General features: G+C 41.7%; 1 protein-coding gene across 1 annotated transcript in view; it reads left to right on the top strand.

Moving 5' to 3' along the window:
• ARHGEF3 (Rho guanine nucleotide exchange factor (GEF) 3) overlaps positions 1-21,781 on the top strand; it is a 198,196-nt gene that overhangs the window by 147,512 nt on the left and 28,903 nt on the right. Inside the window, exons 3-5 of the mRNA XM_012640761.1 lie at positions 4,333-4,440; positions 19,126-19,296; positions 20,704-20,766. Of these exons, the coding sequence (XP_012496215.1) occupies positions 4,333-4,440; positions 19,126-19,296; positions 20,704-20,766 (342 nt within the window). The remainder of the gene's footprint in view (positions 1-4,332; positions 4,441-19,125; positions 19,297-20,703; positions 20,767-21,781) is intronic.

Raw genomic sequence — 21,781 nt, 5'->3', positions numbered from 1 at the left:
GCAGAGATAAGTAGTCATGAAAGAGGCTGGATGGCCTGCAAAGCCTGAAATATTCACTATCTGACCTGTTACAGAAAAAATGAGCCAAGCCCTGGTGTAGGGCATGGGCTCTGCAGTCAGCCTGCCTGGGTTTATATCCTGATCAGCTTTTTTTTTTTTAGCTGAATGACTTTAAGCAAGTCGCCCCACTCCATGCCTCAGCACCCCCATCTTTAAAATGGGGATCATAATAGTAGTTAACTCGTAGGGATGTTAGAAGGAATTAATTAACAAATATATTGTAAAACACTGAAATGAGTTCCTGCAACCAATATCAGGTCATTATTATTATTTATTTATGCTAGAGTTTCTTAATCACTGTAAGATTGTAACTTCCTGTTTAACATGAGGATGATGAAAACCACCTAGAGGGTTACTGGGTAGATTAAACACAACCCCTGGGAGCACAGTTTTCAGCACATCACCTGGCACACAGGTGAAACCCCACAAAGTCTTCCCTGGTATTTCCAAACACTTGAAAGACTTTTTTATATGACTCCATCAACTCATGGGCAAAAGCATCTGCTGGGCACAATCGATTCTCACCTCTCACCTGCTCCTGGCCAGATGCAGAGCAGCCCTGCAGTACCTCAGTCTGAGTCCCTGTGCTAATGGCTGCATCTCCAGCCTCTCCTGCACCTTGTCTGTGGCCCAGTAAAGATAGAGTCTCAAGGCTGCCGTAGACATGACGTGGATGATCTTCGTACTACTCCCCAGCCCCACTCTGGCTGTAAAAATGAAGTGCAGGGAAAATGAGTGGGGAGGGTTCTACATGCCAGGGCTGTTTCAATGTAAGTATTTTTGAAGGAATAAAAAATTATACTAGATTATATTGACATGATAGGCATTTTCTTACATTGTATTCAATCTGCTTTGGTTTTTACCTACTGGGGGGAAGAATGAGGAGAGGATAAAAATCATTGTATCGCCTGGAGCAGGAATATTAAAATCATTTACTGAAAATAACTCATATTAAATATAACATTACATAGAGAGCTTTATTCATCATTGTTCATAATTAAGCATGAGACATTTTAAATTCCTGAATCAATTTCTTTATGAAAAAAATGACCTCTGGGCCTGTCCTCCTTCATTCTCGCCTTTCCTTCCTCCCTCTTCTCCCTTCTTCTTTTCCTTCCTTCGTTCTTTTTTCCCTTCCTGCCCTCTGAATAAATGAAGAAGAAACATTTGATAAAATTCAATGCCAATTTACAATAAAAATTCCCAGTATACTTGATACAGAAGGGAACTTTCTCTACTTGATAAAGGGTGCCTCTTCCATGCTCTCAGCAAACACAATACTTAATGATGAAATCTTAATAATAATAATTGCTTTAGAATCAGGAATTGAGCTAATGTACCCACTAGCTCAGCTTGTAATCAGCAATATATAGGTGGTCCTAGATGGTGCAATAAGATAAGAAAAACAAAAAATTTATAAGGCCTGAAAAAGATGAAAACACAACAGTTGTTATTCACAAAATACTGCCTATACAGAATGCTCAAGACGTTTTTTTCTTCTTTTTTTTTTCTTTTCTTCTTTTTTTTTTTAACCTTTTTGATGAAACACCCTCCTGCCTCATCGTAAAATCACGTGGTAGGGGTAGTACATACACTTGAAGCAGGACACCTTGTTCCTGGGTTTAGCATTGACCTTGCCCAGCTTGGTCTGGCAGCTGGGTTGGTGGACTTAGGAAGCCTCTCTGCAGGCTGTGTTCTGTCATCTCTCTGTAAAGCTTGAAAGCATCCTTGGTATTGCATTTGCTAGTTCTCAGTAGAACTATTTAACTAGAATCTGGAAACATTTTCCCTGAGGGCTCTCTTTAGATAGCAGTAAAATGTAGCTGGAGACATACTAAGTAAATGGAAAAGAAAAATCAAATTAGGTCAAGAATTTTTTAAATCTCCTATTCTCACAGAAGCCCTCAAGGAAAACACCATAATTCATACCTCATTCATGTGGGTCAGGCATAAAGCCTCTCCCATAGATCCAATAACCTGCAAGTGTACTGGTTTTGAAATTGCACCTGCTTGCATTGCTGGATCGTAGTGCTAAATCATGCAGCAGCGGCTTCTGGTTCAGTCATTCGTTACTTGGGAATGTCAGAGAGCAGCCTGACGTTTCCTTCCAAATGGGCATTGCCTTAGGAAAGCAGTTCTAATTACAATTTCATGTAGCAGTGCTGTGCTCAACCTGCAGTAGGGGCCATTTGCATTGTACATATATCTTGTAGGTGTGCAGAAAATGCCTGTCTGGGTTGTGTAGAATGAGCAACAAAGTCAGCAGAACCTTAGAAAAGATGACACAGCAAGTGGAACAGAGCTGGATCATCCCCCATCCTGCCAAGCACGCAGTGCTCCCTGTGCCTTTTTAAAGCAAGAGAACCCAGTTGCTGTTTGCCCTTCAACCTCCCCATTCTGATACAGAATCCATGACCCAGCAGCTTTAGCCACTAAAAAAGAGAGACTTAAGAGTCTCTGGGGTCTGAGGTGCATGCAGGATTATCTGAGACCAAGTCGACTCCCCCAAGGATTCCCTGTCTCCTCACTTGCTGTAATGCATTTTGCGCTACCAAACCTGGCATTTCCAGCCCAAAGCAGAAGCCATTTAGAGAAATTTGGGGGATGCTTAAGAGGCCGTGTGCGTATGTGTGTGTGTGTGTGTACACGTACGCGGCTCTGACGTTAAAAAAAAAAAAAAAAAATTTTAAATCCTCCTCTGGGCACAAATGCTCAGGAGCCAGGCACCAGACAGGGAGCATCCTGAAGGTCACTGTCACCTGAAGCAGAAGGGCTGTCAGACCTTTCTTTTCAACACTTAAATCATTGTAATGCGATGTCTCTCATGTTGAGCGATTCGTGCTTTGCATTTTGGAACTCAGCCTTCCCAGTGTTCCGAGAGTTTTCTGCTGTCTGTTCAGCTTAGCACACTGACAAGCCGGAGAGGTACCCTGCAGCCTGGATTCTTCAAGAAATCATGAAGTCACTCCTGGGCACATTGTGGGATTGTATTGAGCTTTTTTTTTTTTAAGTTTTTAAATTTTTATATTTAAATGCCAGAAAGCTTGGAGACAGTTTATTTCAAAGAAGGCTTCTCATTTCTGAGGCTGGCAAGGGCATAAAATGACATGAGAGCTTCTTGGCAGGATTCCAAATGCATGAAAGATTTTTCCAAGCACCTACTATGTTCAGAACAGGGATGCAGGGATATCCTGGAGAATCTGAAGTTCTGGCTTAACCCTCGAAACTTTGAAAGCAATGGCTGAAAAGGAAAGATGAATACCTAGAGACTCCCTCTGGAAATGATTGAGGTTTGCCACCACAATTTGCTACTTTGGCTTTTTCCATCTAAATTTGGTGTCTTCATGTACTGTCCGGCACCTACTACAGGTCAGATGGAGCTTAGGAAGACAAGGGTAACTGTTCTCTTTGTCTTTGTACAATGTTTTGTCTGCCATCTCTCTCTTCTCCATAGCCTGTTGTTTTTATTTATGTAATTCCTGTCTGCAAAGTCCTTAGAGTGAGTAGGCTCCCTCTCACCCATCAGCCTGGTTTGGAGTAACTTGCAGATTTGCAAATAATGTTTTATGTGGAGGTGATTTTCAAAACTTGTGGTTATATATAGTGTAGAAACTGATGCCCACAGGAGGGTTTTCTCTCTGTACTGTACATTTTCTTTCGCTATCTGGTTATTATTTATAAATATTAATGTGTGCATTTCAAATACACTGTAGATACAAAGATGTTTCCTTAAGAGCCCAGTAATAGAACTTCTTTTTAAAAAAAAAGATTTTCGAATTAGTAAACTAAAAAAATAATCTTTGTACTTTAGAAAAGCCATTACATAAAAAAAGAGTGGCTTTAGACAAGGTGGGGAAAGGTTTTTAAGAAGACAGAACCAGAAGCAACAGAAGACAATGGCCTGACAAGGTCATTGGGTGGGAAATCAAAGGCCACGTTTCTCTACAGAAGGGATGGGGAGAATGTTCTACCAAGTGGAAGCTTCACTAAAAGCTGCCAGATACTGGGAGTGAGGGATGAGGAGTGGATTCCTGCCCCTTTGCTGTCGTCCCAGAGGCTGCCTCTGTTGAGGTCCCCTGCCATGTCCCTTGCCCTGGCTCCTAAGTCAGGTCATCTCCATGCAGCTGGCGTGAGCCGGGGCACTGTTTATATTCCACAGAGCAGGATGCAGCCAGCAGCTCGTGGAGTGAGACAGAGTTGAATGGTGGAGTTATGTTGTCTTCGTAACCGACCTTGATGTTTTCCTTTATTTTTGTATTTTCAACCCTACAGGAGCCTAGTAATAAACGGGTCAAACCCCTTTCCAGAGTTACGTCACTAGCAAACCTCATCCCGCCCGTGAAGACCACACCGTTAAAGCGCTTCAGTCAAACCCTGCAGGTAAGAAGGGCATGGTGGGCCCCTGGTTGCAGAAAACTGTGTTATGCATCCTACCCAGAACTTCCGCTGGTTTCACATTGACCTGAATTAATGCTTATTTAGTCAGGGGACTAAAGGAAGAAAGGAATTTACAAGTCTGAGTCTGGGGTCAGGCAGAGCCAGAACTGTTTCTGTTGGGTCTTTCCTCACAATTGTATTTCAGAGCCATGTGCCCCATCCAGACACACTCTCACAGGTTTTTTTCCTAAAATATCTATGGGCCTCCCCAGGAAACCAGCACGTGATGTAAGCTGGAGGGCAACAGAGCCTAGTGGCTTCCACCAGGGTCGACAAACTGCAGCAGGTAGAAAAAATCCAGCCCACCACCTGTTTTTTTATGGCCCACAAGCTAAGCATGGTTTTTACTTTTTAAAATGCTTGGGGAAGAAAAATCAAAAGAAGGGTGATATTTCGTGACACGTGAAAACTATGTGAAATTCAAATGTCAGTGTACATAAATAAAAGTTTTGTTGGAAAACAGCCGTGCCCATCTGTTTATGTATTGTCTCTGGCTGTTTTTGCAGTACAATAGCAGAGTGGAGTAGTTGTGTCAGAGAACATATTGCCCACAAAGCTAAAAATATTTACTATCTGGCCCTTTACATAAAAATGTTTACTGACCTTTGGTTTAGAACCAGGGCGTAAGTACCTCGGAGTTGGAAGTACTTCGGCTCTGACCTCAGCTCTGTCACTCAAAGACTTTATCACCTTGAGCAGGTGACTTAACAGCTCTAGGTCTTGCTTTTATTCCTCATGGGTAAACTTGCATGATGCCACCAGCTTGTTCATAAAATCATTGTATAGATTTATGACATAGCGCGTTTAAAGGACCTAGAATAGAGCCTTGGCCCTTAGTTAGCAATCACTAATTTACTAATTAGTTAACTAAGTAGTTAAATTAACTACTATAATAAATGTTTAGTTAACAAGTGGTTGTAGTTGTTCTTAAACCCCTGATGAAGTTTATCTTTTAAAGTGAACATTAAGATTTGTCCAAGGCCTTGGACCCAATTTGATAATCATAAAAATATGCTTTTAGACTGAAGCCCACAAAAGTCATGCCATGAAAAGGCTCACATGGTTTAGCTGAGCAGTAGTCTTGAGCCTGCCATTTCTTATTTGTCCAGAATACTTCTTCTTAGCGATATTTTTATCTTTGTTTTCCAAGTCTTTAAGAAAATGGTGGACCAGAACCCAAGGCATGCCCCATGCTGTGAAGAACCCATGATCTGAGAATTATTTAAGGCTCTTCCTCACCCCTTTCTGTCCTTGCTCTCCCACCGTTTGGCTAGTATGCCTTGACTCCGTGTAGCCCACGCTGTTTTTGCCACTGTCTCATAGACATCATCCTTTCCAATATTTGTCCCCTGCCCTGCCCATTCCTCTGTTAACTCCGCCAACAGTTTCTCCTGAATGAATACCTCATCACCTCATTAGCTATAGGTTTAGCTCTGTTTCCGTCAGTGCTTGGGCCTCTGGACCCCTGCTCATCCCCTGATCCCTTTTATGGGAGAGTGGAGGAGAAAGAAAATAAGGTCGTCTGGGCAAACCAGATGAGGGGCTTTGAAGCTAGTGAAGAAGAATGTGTTTACCTTCTCTCCCTCGTGGCCAGTCCTTCAGCCCTCTAGACAAGTTCATTGCAGGCTTCCCCTGGAAGATTCATCACCGCCCTAGACCTGCACATCTGGTCTTTCACTGAGTTCTGCTTTTTGAAAATTCATTAGCCTGTCTACTACATTTCACCCTTTCCTCTCCATCCCAGTGGCTGTGGCTCAAGTTCACTCTGTAGTTCTTTCCTCCCTTGATTATGGACCCTCCATGGCGCCAGCTGTCTCTTGCCATTTTTTCTCCCAGGACAATCCACCCTCTGCCCAGGAAGGCCCTCACTCCTTCTGCAAGTGTTGATTGAGTCCTCTTTATGTATCAGGCTCTTTGTCCTTCCCTCATGTTGCTGTGTTTTAGATAGAGTACATCTGGTAGATTCATGGCACTGCTGGGCCTGTGTTCCCACATAGCAATAATGAGCTGGACCCAAATAGCCAGCCAACAGTCACCTATAAATGCCCCCACCCCTCCCAATTGTTATTCCAACACCTGGCCGCTTCGCTCTCTGTCATTGCTTTGCCTGGCCTGTAGATTTTTGTGTTTGTGCTCCTGGGCCTAGGGAGAGGTGCCGTCTGTGCCTTCTACTACAGCCCAGCCCTGACTGCATATTGCTTTAAGATCCTCCATTATCATACTTTCAAAATCAATCTTTTGGCTTACCAAGCAATCTTTATTTATTTATTTTCTCCTATTTCTGGGGATCTTACACAGGGAACATTTCAGTAAATACTCAATCACCTTGGAAATTTGCGTTGACCTAGAGAAGTAGGACAGAAAGAAATCAAGCCATGTCTGAAATCCAACAGGCCCATGAGGCCAAACAAGGATGAGAAGGCCAGACCCAAGGGAGGGTCTGACATGTAGAAATTGGTTTCTAAAACCTCCAAGATTTTTTTTTTTTTTGGCAAAATAATTTTTTTGTTTGCTTTTTTCAAATATCGTGATAAATAGCTAACTCTAGGCTCCCTGTATTGAACAGAAACAACCTAGCAAAAACAGAATATTCATACTAGTAATGCATATAGACAGGGAGAGAACTTGAACAAGGTGCTTATGTTTGAGTGTGTCTGTGGGGCGTCAGTGAAATCTGCTTCTGAAGTTGTATGCAGAGTTAGACAGCCGTGTTTGCAGGCTGATCTGCCAAGCATGGAGAATGCCATCTTTGCCCCCAAATATCATCCTGTAACTCACTTTGGTAAATGCAATGCAACTTGTTCAGCCTTATTTCCAGCCCTAGCATCTCAGCAAGTGCTTTGTGACTTTATTGTTTCCCTCACCAGGTGGACTGGGAGAGGGTGCTAATGTAGCCTGGGAGCAGTGAGGATGAGGAGGAAGAGCAGGCCCCGAAGGGGTGCCCAGTGGACTGACTTCACAGCCTCTCCCATTTTGTCTAGGTCTTGATGCTCATTCTAATAGGGGAGGAACAGAGAACAAGGAGTGTACAGGCTGCCCCAAACCTCTCAAAAGCAGTTCATTCCTTACCCATATGTGTGCATTATTTATGCCTTTTCTATTCCAAAAATGCCTCGAGGCTGCGATGGAGCATCTTGGTTTTCTGTTGCAGTATTCCTTTTGCCTGGCTCCTGGTACCTTGGAAACATATGCATCCCTTTGGATATCCAATTATGTCTCTCAGGTTGGATTTCTTTAATTATGGGAGAAGAGATGATGTAGGACCAAACATGATGCTTTAATCAATGCTGGAACACTTAGAAGTCCTTCCTCTGCCTCCTTGGGAGACCGCAGGTTAGCCCAGGAGAATATCAGAAGAGCTCTGGGCTGGCAGCCTCTCCCAAAAAGGTTATAAAGCAGTCACAGAGGTTAGTGGTGCTTGCAGCAGCAGTTCAGCAAGACACTGCAGAAGTTGTTCTCTCTTGCCTCCCAGTACCCACATGGGTTAGGGGCTTGGGCCTCAGCACAAAGGCGGCATTTGTGGGTGTCAGGGAGGGACAGCCTGCCTACGTGGCGCTCTGTCTGCTTCTTACCAGGAAGGTTCGCACTGCCAGTAGACTCGCACAGATGTCTGGGTCCTGTGGGCCTATAAATCCCCTCCCTGGCCTTCCTGAGAGGAAAATTTGGCCCAGCTCTGAAAGGGGCCGCCGTGTGCTCCTCTGGTGTGGAGTGAGGAAGGCGAGCTTGCCTGTGGCCAGTTACGCTGAGGCCTGTCTGTCACTGTTCACAGCTGTGCATGGCTGGTGGCGTCATTTGAGCTAGGGCTGGCACAAGCTATGCGATGTGTTCATTATGCTGTGGTGTAGCCCTTCATTCTCTTTGGACATGAACTTTTTTTCCTTTCCATTATAAAAGTGTATGTTCAATATGGAAAAATACAGAAAAGGAGAGAGAGAAAACACATATAGCTTTCTACTCCAAAACAACCTGTTAATATTTTAATAATATCTTCCTAGTATTATTCTAAGCATAAATTCATAACTTACATGTCCTGAGCCTAATTTTGGGTTACTCACAGTCTATCCAGCCTTGTCTCTGTCTGTGTGATCTGCTCATTTTAGGTTAAAGCCTCCCTCAGTGACTGTGGATGATCAGTTTCTCTTGCATCTTCATTGGTCCTGGCCTCACATTTCCCCAGCTATGCAGTTAGGCGCATAAACATTCATATTTGTCACCATTACAGCCTCTCTGGGGAGTTGCACCTCTTATTAAAGTTAAATATCCCTGTTTATTTCTTTTAATGCTTTTTGTCTTAGATTTTTTTTTCTTTTCTTTCTTTTTTTTTCCCCAGTGTGTTTTGTTCCCTCTATTTTCATCTACCCTTTGACATTTAGCTAGGTGAGTTTTTATTTAAGTTATTAACTTAGATTTTATTTTATCTAAGTTATCTAAGTTATAGCTGTATTAAATCACAGTTATTCTTGGAAAATATGACTTCTACGGACTGAGTATATATTATTCCAATGTTTTGATATGATTTATATAACCAGTCTCCTATTAATGAATATTTAGGCTGTGAATATTTTTATATTATCAAATAACTCTGTATTGAATGTCCTTTGAAGGCATTTGTCCTGTTTTTTTAAAGTACCTTCTATTGTGCTTTCTTTTCTGATTATGTAACATCATAAAAAAATTGAAAAATATAGTGAAGCACAGAAAAGGGAGTAAAAGTCACTTGTAATCCCAAATCCGCATCATCAAAAGAACTTCTTTTAACATTTTGGTACATACTCGGGCAATCTTTTCTTTTACTATATACCCGCATGAATATTTTTTAAACAAAATTATAACCATACTATCTAAGCTATTTTTAACTTGCTTTAGTCTTAATAGTATAAAATAACCTTACAGTGTAAGAATATTTTCATGTCACTAAGTATTTTTCACAGACCCAATTCTTAATGGGTTCACATAGCATTTCATCAGAAGGATGTGCCAGTTTATTTAATCACTCCTGTATTGTTGAACATTTAAGTTATTTCCATTTTTTCAACATCTTGATCATAAATCTTGTATTTCTTTCTTTCCTTTGATTATATTCCTAGAGAAGTAGAATTCTGGTCAGAAAGTGTGAATACTAAAGGCGTTTGATGTAGCTAGACTTCTATTCTTGACATGTATCTGTTTTGGACAGAATTGATTCTCTGTTCTCACATCCTAAATCTAGACTCATAGTCACATGTGTGCTTCTCTTCTGCCACAGTTTTTCCCTTTGCTGTGACATCTTTATAAGACAGCTCTGCCCAGGGGCCCTCAGCTTTTTCATGCAGGCCAAGGTTGTTTCTCACTTATCTCTGTGTCCACAGTGCTTAACACTATGCATTACTTAGAGTGTGCTCAAAAATTGGTAGTTGCTATTATTATCACTGTTATGACTAGAAAAGGTGGCCATTGCTGCTTCTAGTCTCTCTGCAGAGCCTGGCGGTGGGTGCTTGCCTAGTGATGGGGTCTTGCCTTCCTCCTTCAACTAGGCTGCTTCATAATAGAATATGCATCCCCTCCCCAGTTGTATCCCCTCCAGGAAGGAGTGCTGTGGCTAAAAAAGGGTTTCTGGTAACCACAGCCTCTCATTACTCCATTCCCTGGCCCTTAGACTGGGAAATTATTTCATTTAACCCAGATGCAGCATAAATTTATGATAAATTAGTGTTCTCCATTAATATTCTTGGGATCTACTATACATGTATTCTGCCTGGACTTGATGGGAAGATAATATGAAAAGGTAGTCCTGCTCTGGAGAACTGTAAAAGTTGCCTAAGATATATTAGCAAATGGGGGAAAAAGGGAGGGGAGTTCAAAACCACTATATCCCAATTAATAATACACACCCATATGTGTAGGAAAAAACAGGGAATAACAAATTCTTAATAGTGATTATCTCATGGGAATACGATGGTAAGATACTTTTGCATTTCTTTTGTTTTCTGTTTTATAAGACAGCTCCGCCCTTAGGGCCCTTACATAAAAATTACAAATGAATAGAGAATAAATAAGTGGGCTGGAACTACTGACTCTTTGTTTCATTATACATTTCTATTATGCTTGAATTTTTAAAATAATTATGTTTTACCCTTGCAACCAGATAAAAATGAGTAAGATTTAAAATCTTCTATGATAAAAGATACTATAGAGAGAGAGCTTAGTACTGGCCTGGCAGGTCAAGGAAGGTTGCCTGGCAAGGGTGGAGGGATTTGGGCTGGGCCTGGAATAGCTCAGAGATAAGAATGAAGGGGAGAAAGGGCACTTCAGTTTTGAGAAGGGAGTATGAGAAGACTGATGCCATCTGGATATGAGAAATGAGTGGGAAGATTACCGAAGCATATGTGTTGATTTCTGTGTCTGGCAGCCATGATTTTCTTCTCCAAGGACCTCAAACTTGGTCTTTTGGTCCAACTTCTTGTAACTGTCCCTAGTTATTGGGCAGATATGGAAACAAGCTTGGGGTACATGTATAGATGCATGTATGTGTTGGGGGAAGCGACCAGAAACCAGACTACCTTGTGATCTAGAAGGTAGGGAGTAGCTGAAAAGTAACCTATGTTCCGCATCAAGAGGAACTCCTGATTCTCTGCTGTTCTTTACTCTTCCTAGAGCAATACTAGGCCATTGTACATTGTTGAGTATTGCAATCGAAGCTTGTCATTTTTTATTTAGTAATAACTCTCATTAGTTGAGTATCTGCAATGAGCCAGGTTCCATACAAAGGACTTTATGTTCGTGGCCTCTTCTTATCTCCTCCAAAACTCTGCAAAATAGTATTCATCACCACTTACAGGGGAGAGATCCGAAGGTTTAAAACTGTGCTCAAGGTCACACAGCCGTAAGTGCTGGAACTGGGATTCTGTAGGGTGTGTGGTGTGTTGCTCCTGCAGTAGGCTTCTCATAAAAAGTCAAAGATTCGTCATGATAAACCCTACAGTTTGCCAGGATCTAAAAATAATCGCCAGGCTTCTGAGCTGGAGCCTCCCACCTCGCTGCTATTCCCTACTCTTTGTTCGCCTTCTGTGGCAGGGAGAGTCATCATTTCCATTTCAGTTCGTGGAATGTTTTGTCATTAACATTATCATGCACAAGCCATTTTGTGGTGATGGATGAAGATGGCTGGGCTGCTGCCCCAAGCCTTTGTAAGGCTTTCTAATTTTTGGCTTGCATTACACAAATTGTATAATATTTTCTCCATATCTAAGCCAAATATTTTCTTCAGCTTTTCATTCATTCTACTCAGAATATCTCCCAGCTACAGAAAGGTCTCTCCTTGCACTGGGTCTTTGGGGCTTGACATTTATTGATTATGAATTAATTAGGTACCCTTTTACCACAATTTTAATGTGCATTAATCTGAACCAGACTGTAAATATGTGATTCTATGCTTACAGTGCTACTTCTAACTCAGTGTTCATGGTCTTTCACATTTGCCATTTGTTTTTTCTTAGTTAATATCTCTTCATTATAGAAAGTCTGGAAAGTAAATTTGAAGAATTATGAAGATGAAAATAAAAATCATCCACAGTCCCACCACCCAGGGGTGTTACCCCTGTTAACATTTTGTGGTATTTTAAATTGGGATCTTCCTTCTCTCATTTAACTTTATGTTAGAGATTTTCCCCTTATCATTAAGCTTTTCTCAAAAAGAATGTTTTTTAACAACTGTTTAAGATTTCATTTTATCATTACAGTATAATTTACTTAAGTAATCCCTATTGTTGGGCATTTTAGGCTGTTTCTAGATCTTTGACTTTTATAAACAACTCTGTCCTGGTGAGGATTTTTCTCCCTCTGTAAGTTGACCTAATGGAAGTCCCTCGAGGAGCTATTTGGTTGAAGTAGTTCAGAGATGTGTCTGCTGTTTGCTAATGAGTGAAAGCATATGTAAACAAGACTAATGATGGCAGTGCAGTCAATGGTATTACAATGATAGATAACAACCATTCCTGCCAACCGAGTACCAGGCACTTGGCCAAGCCTTTGACGTACTTTATCTTACCAATCCTCACTACAACTTTGTGAAGTACTTATTATTATGTCCCTTTTACAGATGAGGAAACTGAGACCTAAAGAGATGAACTTTTCCAAAGTCCCCCAGCCATTGAGTTGACTTGAAGCTGCACCTGTTTTACGCCAAAGCCTGTGTTCTTAACCCAAATCCCTGTCTTGGAGTCAAACGACTAGACTGGGCTGCTATTCCAATGCTTAGCTTGTGCCAGTCACTTAATCCTTTGGTACTCAAGTTTCTCATCTATTTAAAGGGGAAAAATACAAGAACCTGTCCATGCCTCTCCTGGGATTAGCATGAGGGTCAAATGTGCCGGAGACGGCGCAGCTGGGAAGTGTTACTTCTCACTTTAGGTTAATTGCTCTGATTGAGCTTTATAGGAGACTCCTCCAGGAAGCTATTTGAGAACATTTTCCAATTCCGGCCATTATCACTGTGCATTTTGGTTTAATCCACTGCAGTAGCAACATAGGAACGTATTTTCCTCTTACAGTCCCACCCTAACCTCCAATCCGTTTGATAATAAACCGTCTGCTACAAAACAGCAATATAGTCAGGATGGTGAGTGCACAGTTTCCCTGGCTGGAGCTGTATTGGAGCCTGTTATCCATGGCTGTGGAGATCTGTTTTTGGAAAACAGCGAGGGGGCACCCTGCTGAACAGGCAGCGTTAACAAATCAGATCTGTCCCACCATGTGTTACCTACTGGGATTACATTTCCTCTGACATGTGTAAGGGCCCCCCTTTCCCTCCCAACGGACAGTGCCTTTGCACCTGCAGCGTCTTTCCTGCACACCCAGCTCAGGCATTAGCATGAGCACCCACTTCCTCAATCTGCATTGTCTGTGTCTGTTGTGGCCATTGTTGTTTTACCTGCCAGCAATTGTGAGCTTTCAGTTTTTGACTCATTTGCTAGGCCAGGTTCCCTCATGGAAATTCTTGCTTATCCTGGAACATTTTTCATCTCAGTCTCAGAATCCCTACATCCAGGGTATCTGTGTATGTGTTTCTGTTTATATGTGGCCCCTCCCAAGGCCAGGTCCCTCACTTTGAGGTGAGCCTCTCCTAGTTACCATGGACCAGTGTTTCTCACCTCATGGACATTTGGCAGTATCTAGAGACGTTTTGATTGTCAGAACTGGCATCTAGTGGTTAGAGGCCAGGAATGCTCCTAAACATCCTATAATGCACAGCACAGCCTCCCACAATAGAGAATTTTCTAGTCCAAAATGTTAGTGGTGGCCAGGTTGAGAAGCCTTGCCATAGACTGAGAAGTAGCCTGAAACTCATCTATCTGGGCACATGCACCCCATCACATTGTGACTCTACTAGGGGAAGTGGGGTAGGATATTGGTTAAAAATTGGGGGGTTGGCCTGAAATAGACCGGACCTGGATTGCCATTCTGAGTTCACCACTGGCCACCTGGGTTTAAATTCTGGAGCACCATTCATTTAGCTATATGACCTTCAGCGAAGTGTCACCTTCTCTTAACCTTAAGTTTCCTCATCCGTATAATGGGAATAGAATCCTTAACTCTCAGGTATAGCAGGGCTGTACAGCTCCCCTCAAAGTGCCCAGCACAGAGCAAACACAACATTTATTCATTGAGGAAAAGTTGTTGAGGTCTTACTATGTACCAGTTGCTGATGAATCCAGCAGTGAACAGAGCAGATAGATATCCCTGCATTCAAGGAGCTTACCTTCTATTGGGAAGAAACCGACATGAAAGAAACAAACAAACCTATAAATGAGACCACATGGCGCATGGTGAAAACAGAGAAAATAAAGCAGGGAGTGGGGTGGACAGTGGCAGGGGTACCAGAAGGGACGTGGCTGCTCTCCTCTTTCAGGAGGTATCCTCTTCCTTGGGTTTTCTTTTCTTCTGGCAGTAGTCGCGTGTTCCTCCCTCAACTCCAGTTCTCTCACATAGTTGTGCCCAGTGGTGCTGATGAGCTGTAGGGGTGTAGCTCATGCTGTGTGGTCAGTGTTGTTGTGGCCCAGGCACTGTCCCCAGACCAGCCCAGCAGCTGCTCCTTTTCCCCAGGGCCAGCCAGCTGCAGACCTGGCTGGCATTTTTTATTCCTCCTCCATCCTTCCTGCTTATGAGTGGAGTAAGAAAAAACAAAATGTTTGTTTCAGTCCAGCCTAACTAAAGGTATAAATCTGAAGTTTGATTAGTAAATGATCAGTCATTAGTCCTAAAACTGAGCAAATGCCTTTTCTTTCCTTAACCAGATTTAAATTCCTAGAAGGTGGGAGCTGGATCTCATCTCATTGAAACCTCCCCACAATGCATGTCTTGCATGTGAACAGCAGGTGCAGCCCCCATAGTAGAAAGAGCCCAGGCTTTGGAACCAAACATCTGATTTTGAATCCTGCCTGGGCAAGTGCCTTAGCCTCCCTCAGCCTCAGTTTCCTTATCAGTAAAATGGGAATAAACTCCCACCTTGCAGGGTGGTTGTGAGGATCAGACAGAATAAATAAGACGTGCTAAAGTGCAGGCAGGACATCAAGGACCCTCTGTGATACCTCCCATAGTGCCCCAAGCCCAGCAATTACTAAGGAAATACCAAACAAGGAATTCTTGGTGATAGGAATCACCTGGTAAAGATTACCGTTCTCATTTTTTTTTTCCCATGCTGCAACAAAAAAATCTTCAACTCTTTGGGAAATTTTTCAATAAATACATAAAGGTACACACAATCTTTCTTATGTTCAAAACATGAATCTTAAGGTTTAGTTACCTAGCAAATTGATAATAATACCTTATTGGGGGGAGTGTGAATAAAAGTGTGCTACCATACCCCAACTGAGAAATATAAAGTTGAACAGCCTGTTTGAAGGTCACTTTGGCAGTACATATCAAATATTAAAATATTAATACTTCTTAGACCAAGGAATTCTACTTAAGGAATCTGCCTTACAGAAATATCAGCACAAATTCACTTAGCGTGTTCACTAAGACACTTTTTGTAGTAGCCAGGCACTGGAAGTTATTCTAGTGTCCATCAGTTGGGAATTAACTAAATCAGTGTGGTTCATCCCGATCGTAGGATACTAACTCTGCAGCCATTAAAAAGAATAAGTGACTTTGGGGGGATAGAAATGTTTTGGAACTAGATAGAGGTGGTAGCTGCACAACCTTATGAATGCACTAAATGCCACCGAATTGTTCACTTTAAAAATGGTTAATTTATGTTATGTGAATTTCACATCAATAAATAATCTTATTAAAGAGTGAGTCTTATATACTAATACAGAAAGATATTGTTGAAGAGTGACTATAATCAACAATAAGTTATCATATAATTTAAAGGAGTAGAATTGGAATGTTCCTGACAAAAGGAAGTGTTAAATGCCTGAGGTGATGGATACCCCAGTTACTCTGATTTGATGAATTCACACTGTATGCCTGTATCAAAACATCAGAACTCTTTAAAGATACTATTATGTGCCCATAATTAAAAATTTAAAATTGAAAAAAAATTTTAAAATATCGTTGAGTAGAAAGAGAAAACATTCTGTTTTCTGTGAATGTTAGCAAATGCATAGAATAAGTTTAGAAAGATCTAGAACAAACTTAACAGTGGTTACTTCCAGGAAGTGAACTTGAGAAAATGAGGGGATTTGTACTTAATTTTATATTTTTGTAATGTATGAAAATTTAAAGTTAACATAAATTATTTTCAGACTGGTGGGGGACTTTGAAGTTGGTCAAGGACTGAAAATGCAACAAAGTGAGCGGTTGATTCTCTCTAGTGAAAGTGGAAATTGTGTTTCATTTTGAATTTTCTTCTTTGTGTTTTCCTTTCTTTCTGCTGTTTAATTTCTGCCCTGGCTGGCATCAGAACCACAAACTGAGTTGAGCCAGTTACTCGATGACTCACTGCGCTTGTTTTGACCTTTTAGTGCTTGTGGCTAATTGATTCTAAGTGCTAGGAATCTCCATGCATTTAGTTACTAGTTACTGTTCATAAGGGTCTGTTTTTAAAAGATCATAAGGATTTGTGAGATACCATTAGTGAAGTGTATATTTGGTGCCAGTGCTTTCTTGATCTCGCACGCTAGACTGGTCCAGCAATCATGAGCTCATTAATGAGCCTGGGAGCTCACTCTCTGGATGCCTGTGCTTGCCTGAGGGGCTTGTGTTGCTACTTGCAAACTGAGCTAGCTTCCTGCTTCCAGAAGGTTGTTGTAATACTCTGAAGCTCCTTGGAAGTTGTTTTTAACATTTTTCATTTATTCATTTTTCTTAAGTCATAAAAATTTGTGAAGTAGAACAGAAATCACCTATAATCAATATGAAAAAAACAATAGAATTTGGTGGCATTCCCTTTAGATCTTTGCTCATGTGCATTTTTTGCGTAACTATAAAGTGTTCATATATAGATTTTTCATTCTGATCTTATTTTAACTTACATAGAAGGAATTTTTAGCTGTTAAATTATCTTAGAATTGACTTAGTGGCCAGGTCATATTCCATCCAGCAGGTAATTATAACTTATTTAACAATGCCCTTATGTTGAATAGTTCTTTTAAAAATTTCCTTTACTTTCTAAAATTTTATTGTTGAATCTCAAAATAATTAGGAGCTTCCTTAGAATGTTTTTGTGATGACAGCTCATATATCACATGCAAAATCAGTTCCTGCCCTCAGGAAGTTTCTGGTTAAGAGCAGGTAACCAGTAAGTATAATAAAATGTAATCATTGCTGTATCAGAGGTATGCCTAAATTGCTCTGGGAGAGAAGGATGGGAGAACATTGGTGAAGGTTTTCTAGAGGAGATGCTGTTTGAGTTATATCCTGAGGACAGTTAGGAATTAGCTAACTACAAAATGAAGGAAACTCATTCCAGGAAGAGAAAATTGCTTGAAGGAAGCACAGAGGGATGGCAAAGCTTGACAATTTAGGGAATGGCAGATAGCCTATTATGGCTGGAGAATAGGAAGCTTGTGGGTGAGTGGCAGGATACAGACTGGTCAGGTTACCAGAGGCTTTCTGTGGCAAGCTGAGGAGTTGAAACTTCACGCTGACAGCCACAGGGGAGCCATGGCAGGGAACACTTGCTAAATAAAAATGTGGTTTTTGAGCACAGCAAATCCTCACTGCTTTAGCAAAGTTTCCCATAAGTATGATGAAATCTAGGTTGCAGACTGAAAATGATACATTCAGCTTTTTTCCTGATCATTTGCATTTGTCATAAGAAAGCTTGTGGGCCGGGCGTGCTGGTTCACACCTATAATCCTAGTTCTCTGGGAGGCTGAGGCTGGAGGATCTCTTGAGCTCAGGAGTTAGAGACCAGCCTGAGCAAGAATGAGACACTGTCTCTACTAAAAATAGAAAAAAAATTAGCCAGTCAACTAGAAATAGAAACAAAATTAGCCGGGCTTGGTGGCTGTTGCCTTAGTCCCAGCTACTTGGGAGGCTGAAGCAAGAGGATTGCTTGAGCCCAGGAGTTTGTGGTTACTGTGAGCTAGGCTGACACCATGACACTTTAGCCCAGACAACAGAGCAAGACGCTGTCTCCAAAAAATAAATAAATAAATAACACACTGTGGTAGCATGTTTCAATCACAAGGGTGGACTTTGGGTGGTTAGACCACTCTTTAGGGACCTCTACTCGGGCCTCTTTGGAAAATACGAAAATACCTCAGGAACAGGCATCGTATGTTGCCAAGATGATATTTGGTATACTAAGATGTGTATTAGTCCAGACTTTCCAAGTTGACAGAACCTCAACTGAGATAAATGTGTACAGAAAGGGAAATGTATCATTAGCCCATGTAACTAAAATGTCTAAGGGTGGGTCTTCCTAGCTTCAGGCACAGGGGGATCCACAGGCTCAAACAGGGTTGGTAAAGCATGCTCCCTTCCTCCCTCCATCAGTCACTGTCTTCATCCTTCATTCTGTTTGTCCCTTTATTCTCTCCTTTAGCAGATTCTTCTGTGTGACCAGAGAGAGTTAGTTGCCGCAGGAAGCTCCTGCTTATGTTATCTCTTGAGCTCACAATCCCAAAGGAATAAAGTCCCTTCTCTCCTCTTTCTCCCATGAATCACATAGCAAATTTTGGGGAATGGTGGATTATTCTGATTGGTTCAATCTGGGGGAGCCCCCCCAAACTATGGGAGATGAGATAACCAAAGACAGTGAGATTCAGTTCTTGGAGGAGGAGAGTAGGAGAACTCCAGATGTTTAAAAATAAATAAATAAATAAAGGCCGTCTACTGCTGTTATCCTTTGTTCTTCTGAAGATGGGAGATGTCCACTGGAAAAAAGTAGAGCTCATTACTTATCCAAGAACTGCCTTCATGGTGACTTTGGCTTGACATGTGCTTGCACTACAGTAAGTACCCTTAGTATCCCAGTTGCACAGAACGGATACTCCCAGCACGTGTGCAAATGCAGCCCCCTGTCCAATTTTCCTTAGCACGTAGGCTCAAGACAATGCCCTGCTTTCCAAAGGCCTTGTGGCAATGTCCCCTTTTTCCTGTGAATGTATGATTTGTGTCCTATCAACGACGGGAAGCTGTTCAAAGGATCCTCCCAGTCCTGCCGCTGCCCCCATGATGGTTGTTTTTCTCATTGTTTAGCGCTCCATTAGCTTCCGCAGCGAGAGCCGCCCTGATATCCTCGCCCCTAGACCCTGGTCCAGAAATGCCGCCCCCTCAAGCACGAAGCGGAGAGACAGCAAGCTGTGGAGTGAGACCTTCGACGTGTGTGTCAATCAGATGCTCACGTCCAAGGAAATCAAACGTCAGGAGGTAGGCTCCCGATCCCTGGAGTGTGTCTGGAACAAAGGTGCACAGCAGGCGAGAGTCGCACTGGGGTCTGTGCCTTGGTCTCGAAGTCACCTCTTTGCATTTGTAGGAGAACAAACTGGGGTGTCTGACCTTATGGAAGGAACTGAGAAACCAGCATCCAGCTGTGTGGGTATGGCCCCATTTTAAAAAGAAACTGATGTGAAAATCTGAATTTACAAGAAAATGAAACCAAGTGTCTATTCAGGATTCTGAAGTTCACAAAAATAATCATTGCAGTCATATTTTGATAGCAACTTCTAGAATATTTTAAAATATTCATTTTGTATAACTTTGGTTCAGCTTCATGGAAAACTTTCCTATGGAGTGCTGTTAATTTCAATCCCTGTAAGTTTTTGGTATCAGTTGCCCTAAATGGCTATGATAATATTACCCTTTATAGAAGGCTTGTCGAAGGGCTTGTGCCAGGCTGTGCTAAGTACTTTGTGTGCATCATCTGGGGAAATCCTTGGAGTATCCAGCCCAAGGCTGTCCTCCAGTTTAGCAATCAACCCCAGGGTGGAGGGCACCCCCAAATCCTCACTTCTTCCCTATAGCCTGAAAGAAACGCAGTGGTCCCTGAATTATCGCCACAGATTTGTAGTCCTTTAATAATGTATTGTTTGCCAATAGTTTGGATTCCCAGATGAGAGTGAAAGAGTGTTCTGTGCGTCATAGCTCTTTATATTATGATGGCTTAACGGAGCCAAATTAGAAACACTGCATTTACACGCTCTTCCACATATAGCCGGCTCCTGTAATTTTATTTCTTGTGCCTTGTGGGGCTGAAAAGTAATTGAGAATGAATTAACTTCACCAGATTTTATTTAGAGTGGTAAAACATTGGATTCTTCCTACAATCCCAGATGAGTGGATGGTAGAAATAAAGCTTTCTGCTGAGATTCACCTTGTGCTGAGTAGAAAGAAGACAAAATCTGATGGCTGAGTTAATAACACTGCCACATCCATTACTGAGAACAGACCCTGAATCACTTACGATTGCCACTCACAACAAAGATGCCGAATCCATGGCTCAAACTGTAATGATTTTACCTAAAATCGTTCCCTGTTGTTCGGCTACATCAAAGTTCTGTAACATGAAAGATGACTTGCTGGATTGGAAACACGTGTGGGGAAACTCTTTCTGCCACAAACAGAGAAGCACATTATGCAGAAGTTTTGCGGTATCTTCTCTTTGCGGGTTTTAGCCACTTCGGTGCACTTGCTTCAGGTTGATTTAACTTTTTGAGAGTACTTTTTAAATATGTAAATATGTAGATTTGGGGCTTTGAGTGCTGGAGCCAGCACTGTTTGAATTGGGTCTTATAAATGAGGGAGAGTTCAGTGAGTATGTTTTATCTTTCCTTGCAGGCAATCTTTGAGCTTTCTCAAGGAGAAGAAGACTTGATAGAGGACTTGAAATTAGCAAAAAAGGTAAATTTAAATCCAGCAATCATTTGAGTCACCTCATGTTTTTTTCCTTTGAGTAATTTCACAATCCTAAAACAGTGCTTTATGGGCACCCTCTTTCGGACTAAGACAGGTCATCAAAAATTGAGAACAAAGCAGTGAGGAAAATACCTCAAAATAAGAAGGCAGAATAGCTCTCTGGACCTGGCACCTTTAGGGGTTCACCTATGCTATCTCTAATCACCTCAAAGACTACTTCAGTTAAATTCAGAAAGTATCCATGGATGCCTGGCTTTATGTGTATTTCATTGTCCTAGAAGTCTCACATGCAGGGTCTCTTTGGTCATGGGAGAGAATGTGTGCATGTCTGAAATTTAGTGCCCTGTGTATTCTTGTTGTTTAATTATCTTTAATAAGAGGTGATAGGATTGGCAGAGGTTTTGCCCTCATTGCTTCAAACTGTGTCTTAGGAATAAAGTCATTTGAATCTTGAAAGTAGATAAAGCAGTGAAGTGAAACAATTGTATGCAATCACATAAGTTAGACTCTTTTATATGGAAACTTGTTTTTTTGATCTACATTGTGTGTGGGGAGGAGGAGGAAATCCATGCCTTGTAGCCTGTTTGTTCTTTTTATTTGTTTTTTTAATTTTTTTGGTAGGGCTCAGCATCAGAATATAAAGCCTGTGTATTCTTGACAACAAAGCTTCCTCAAAAACCTTTGCATTCCAGTGACTACCCCACCCCCCAGTGCCTTGGAGGCTAAAATCCAAACTCCTTCATCTGATATTGGCCTTCTCAAAGAATCACAGGTACTAGAGTGGTGGCTCACACCTGTAATCCCGGTACTTTGTGGGGGCTGAAGCAGGAGGATCGCTTGAGGCCAGGAGGTCAAGACCAGCCTGGACAACATAGTGAGACCCCCATCTCTATAAAAAAAATTTTTTTAAATTAGCACAGGTGCAGTGGTGTACACCTATAGTCCTAGATTCTTGGGAGTTTGAGACAGGAGGATCGCTTCAGCCCAGGATTTTGAGGCC

The sequence above is a fragment of the Propithecus coquereli genome, unplaced genomic scaffold (genome assembly GCF_000956105.1).
Source record: "Propithecus coquereli isolate 6110/MARCELLA unplaced genomic scaffold, Pcoq_1.0 Scaffold1, whole genome shotgun sequence".
NCBI lineage: Eukaryota > Metazoa > Chordata > Mammalia > Primates > Indriidae > Propithecus > Propithecus coquereli.
The sequence above is the reverse complement of the archived record's forward strand: the minus strand, read 5'-3'. Positions and strand labels throughout refer to the sequence as shown.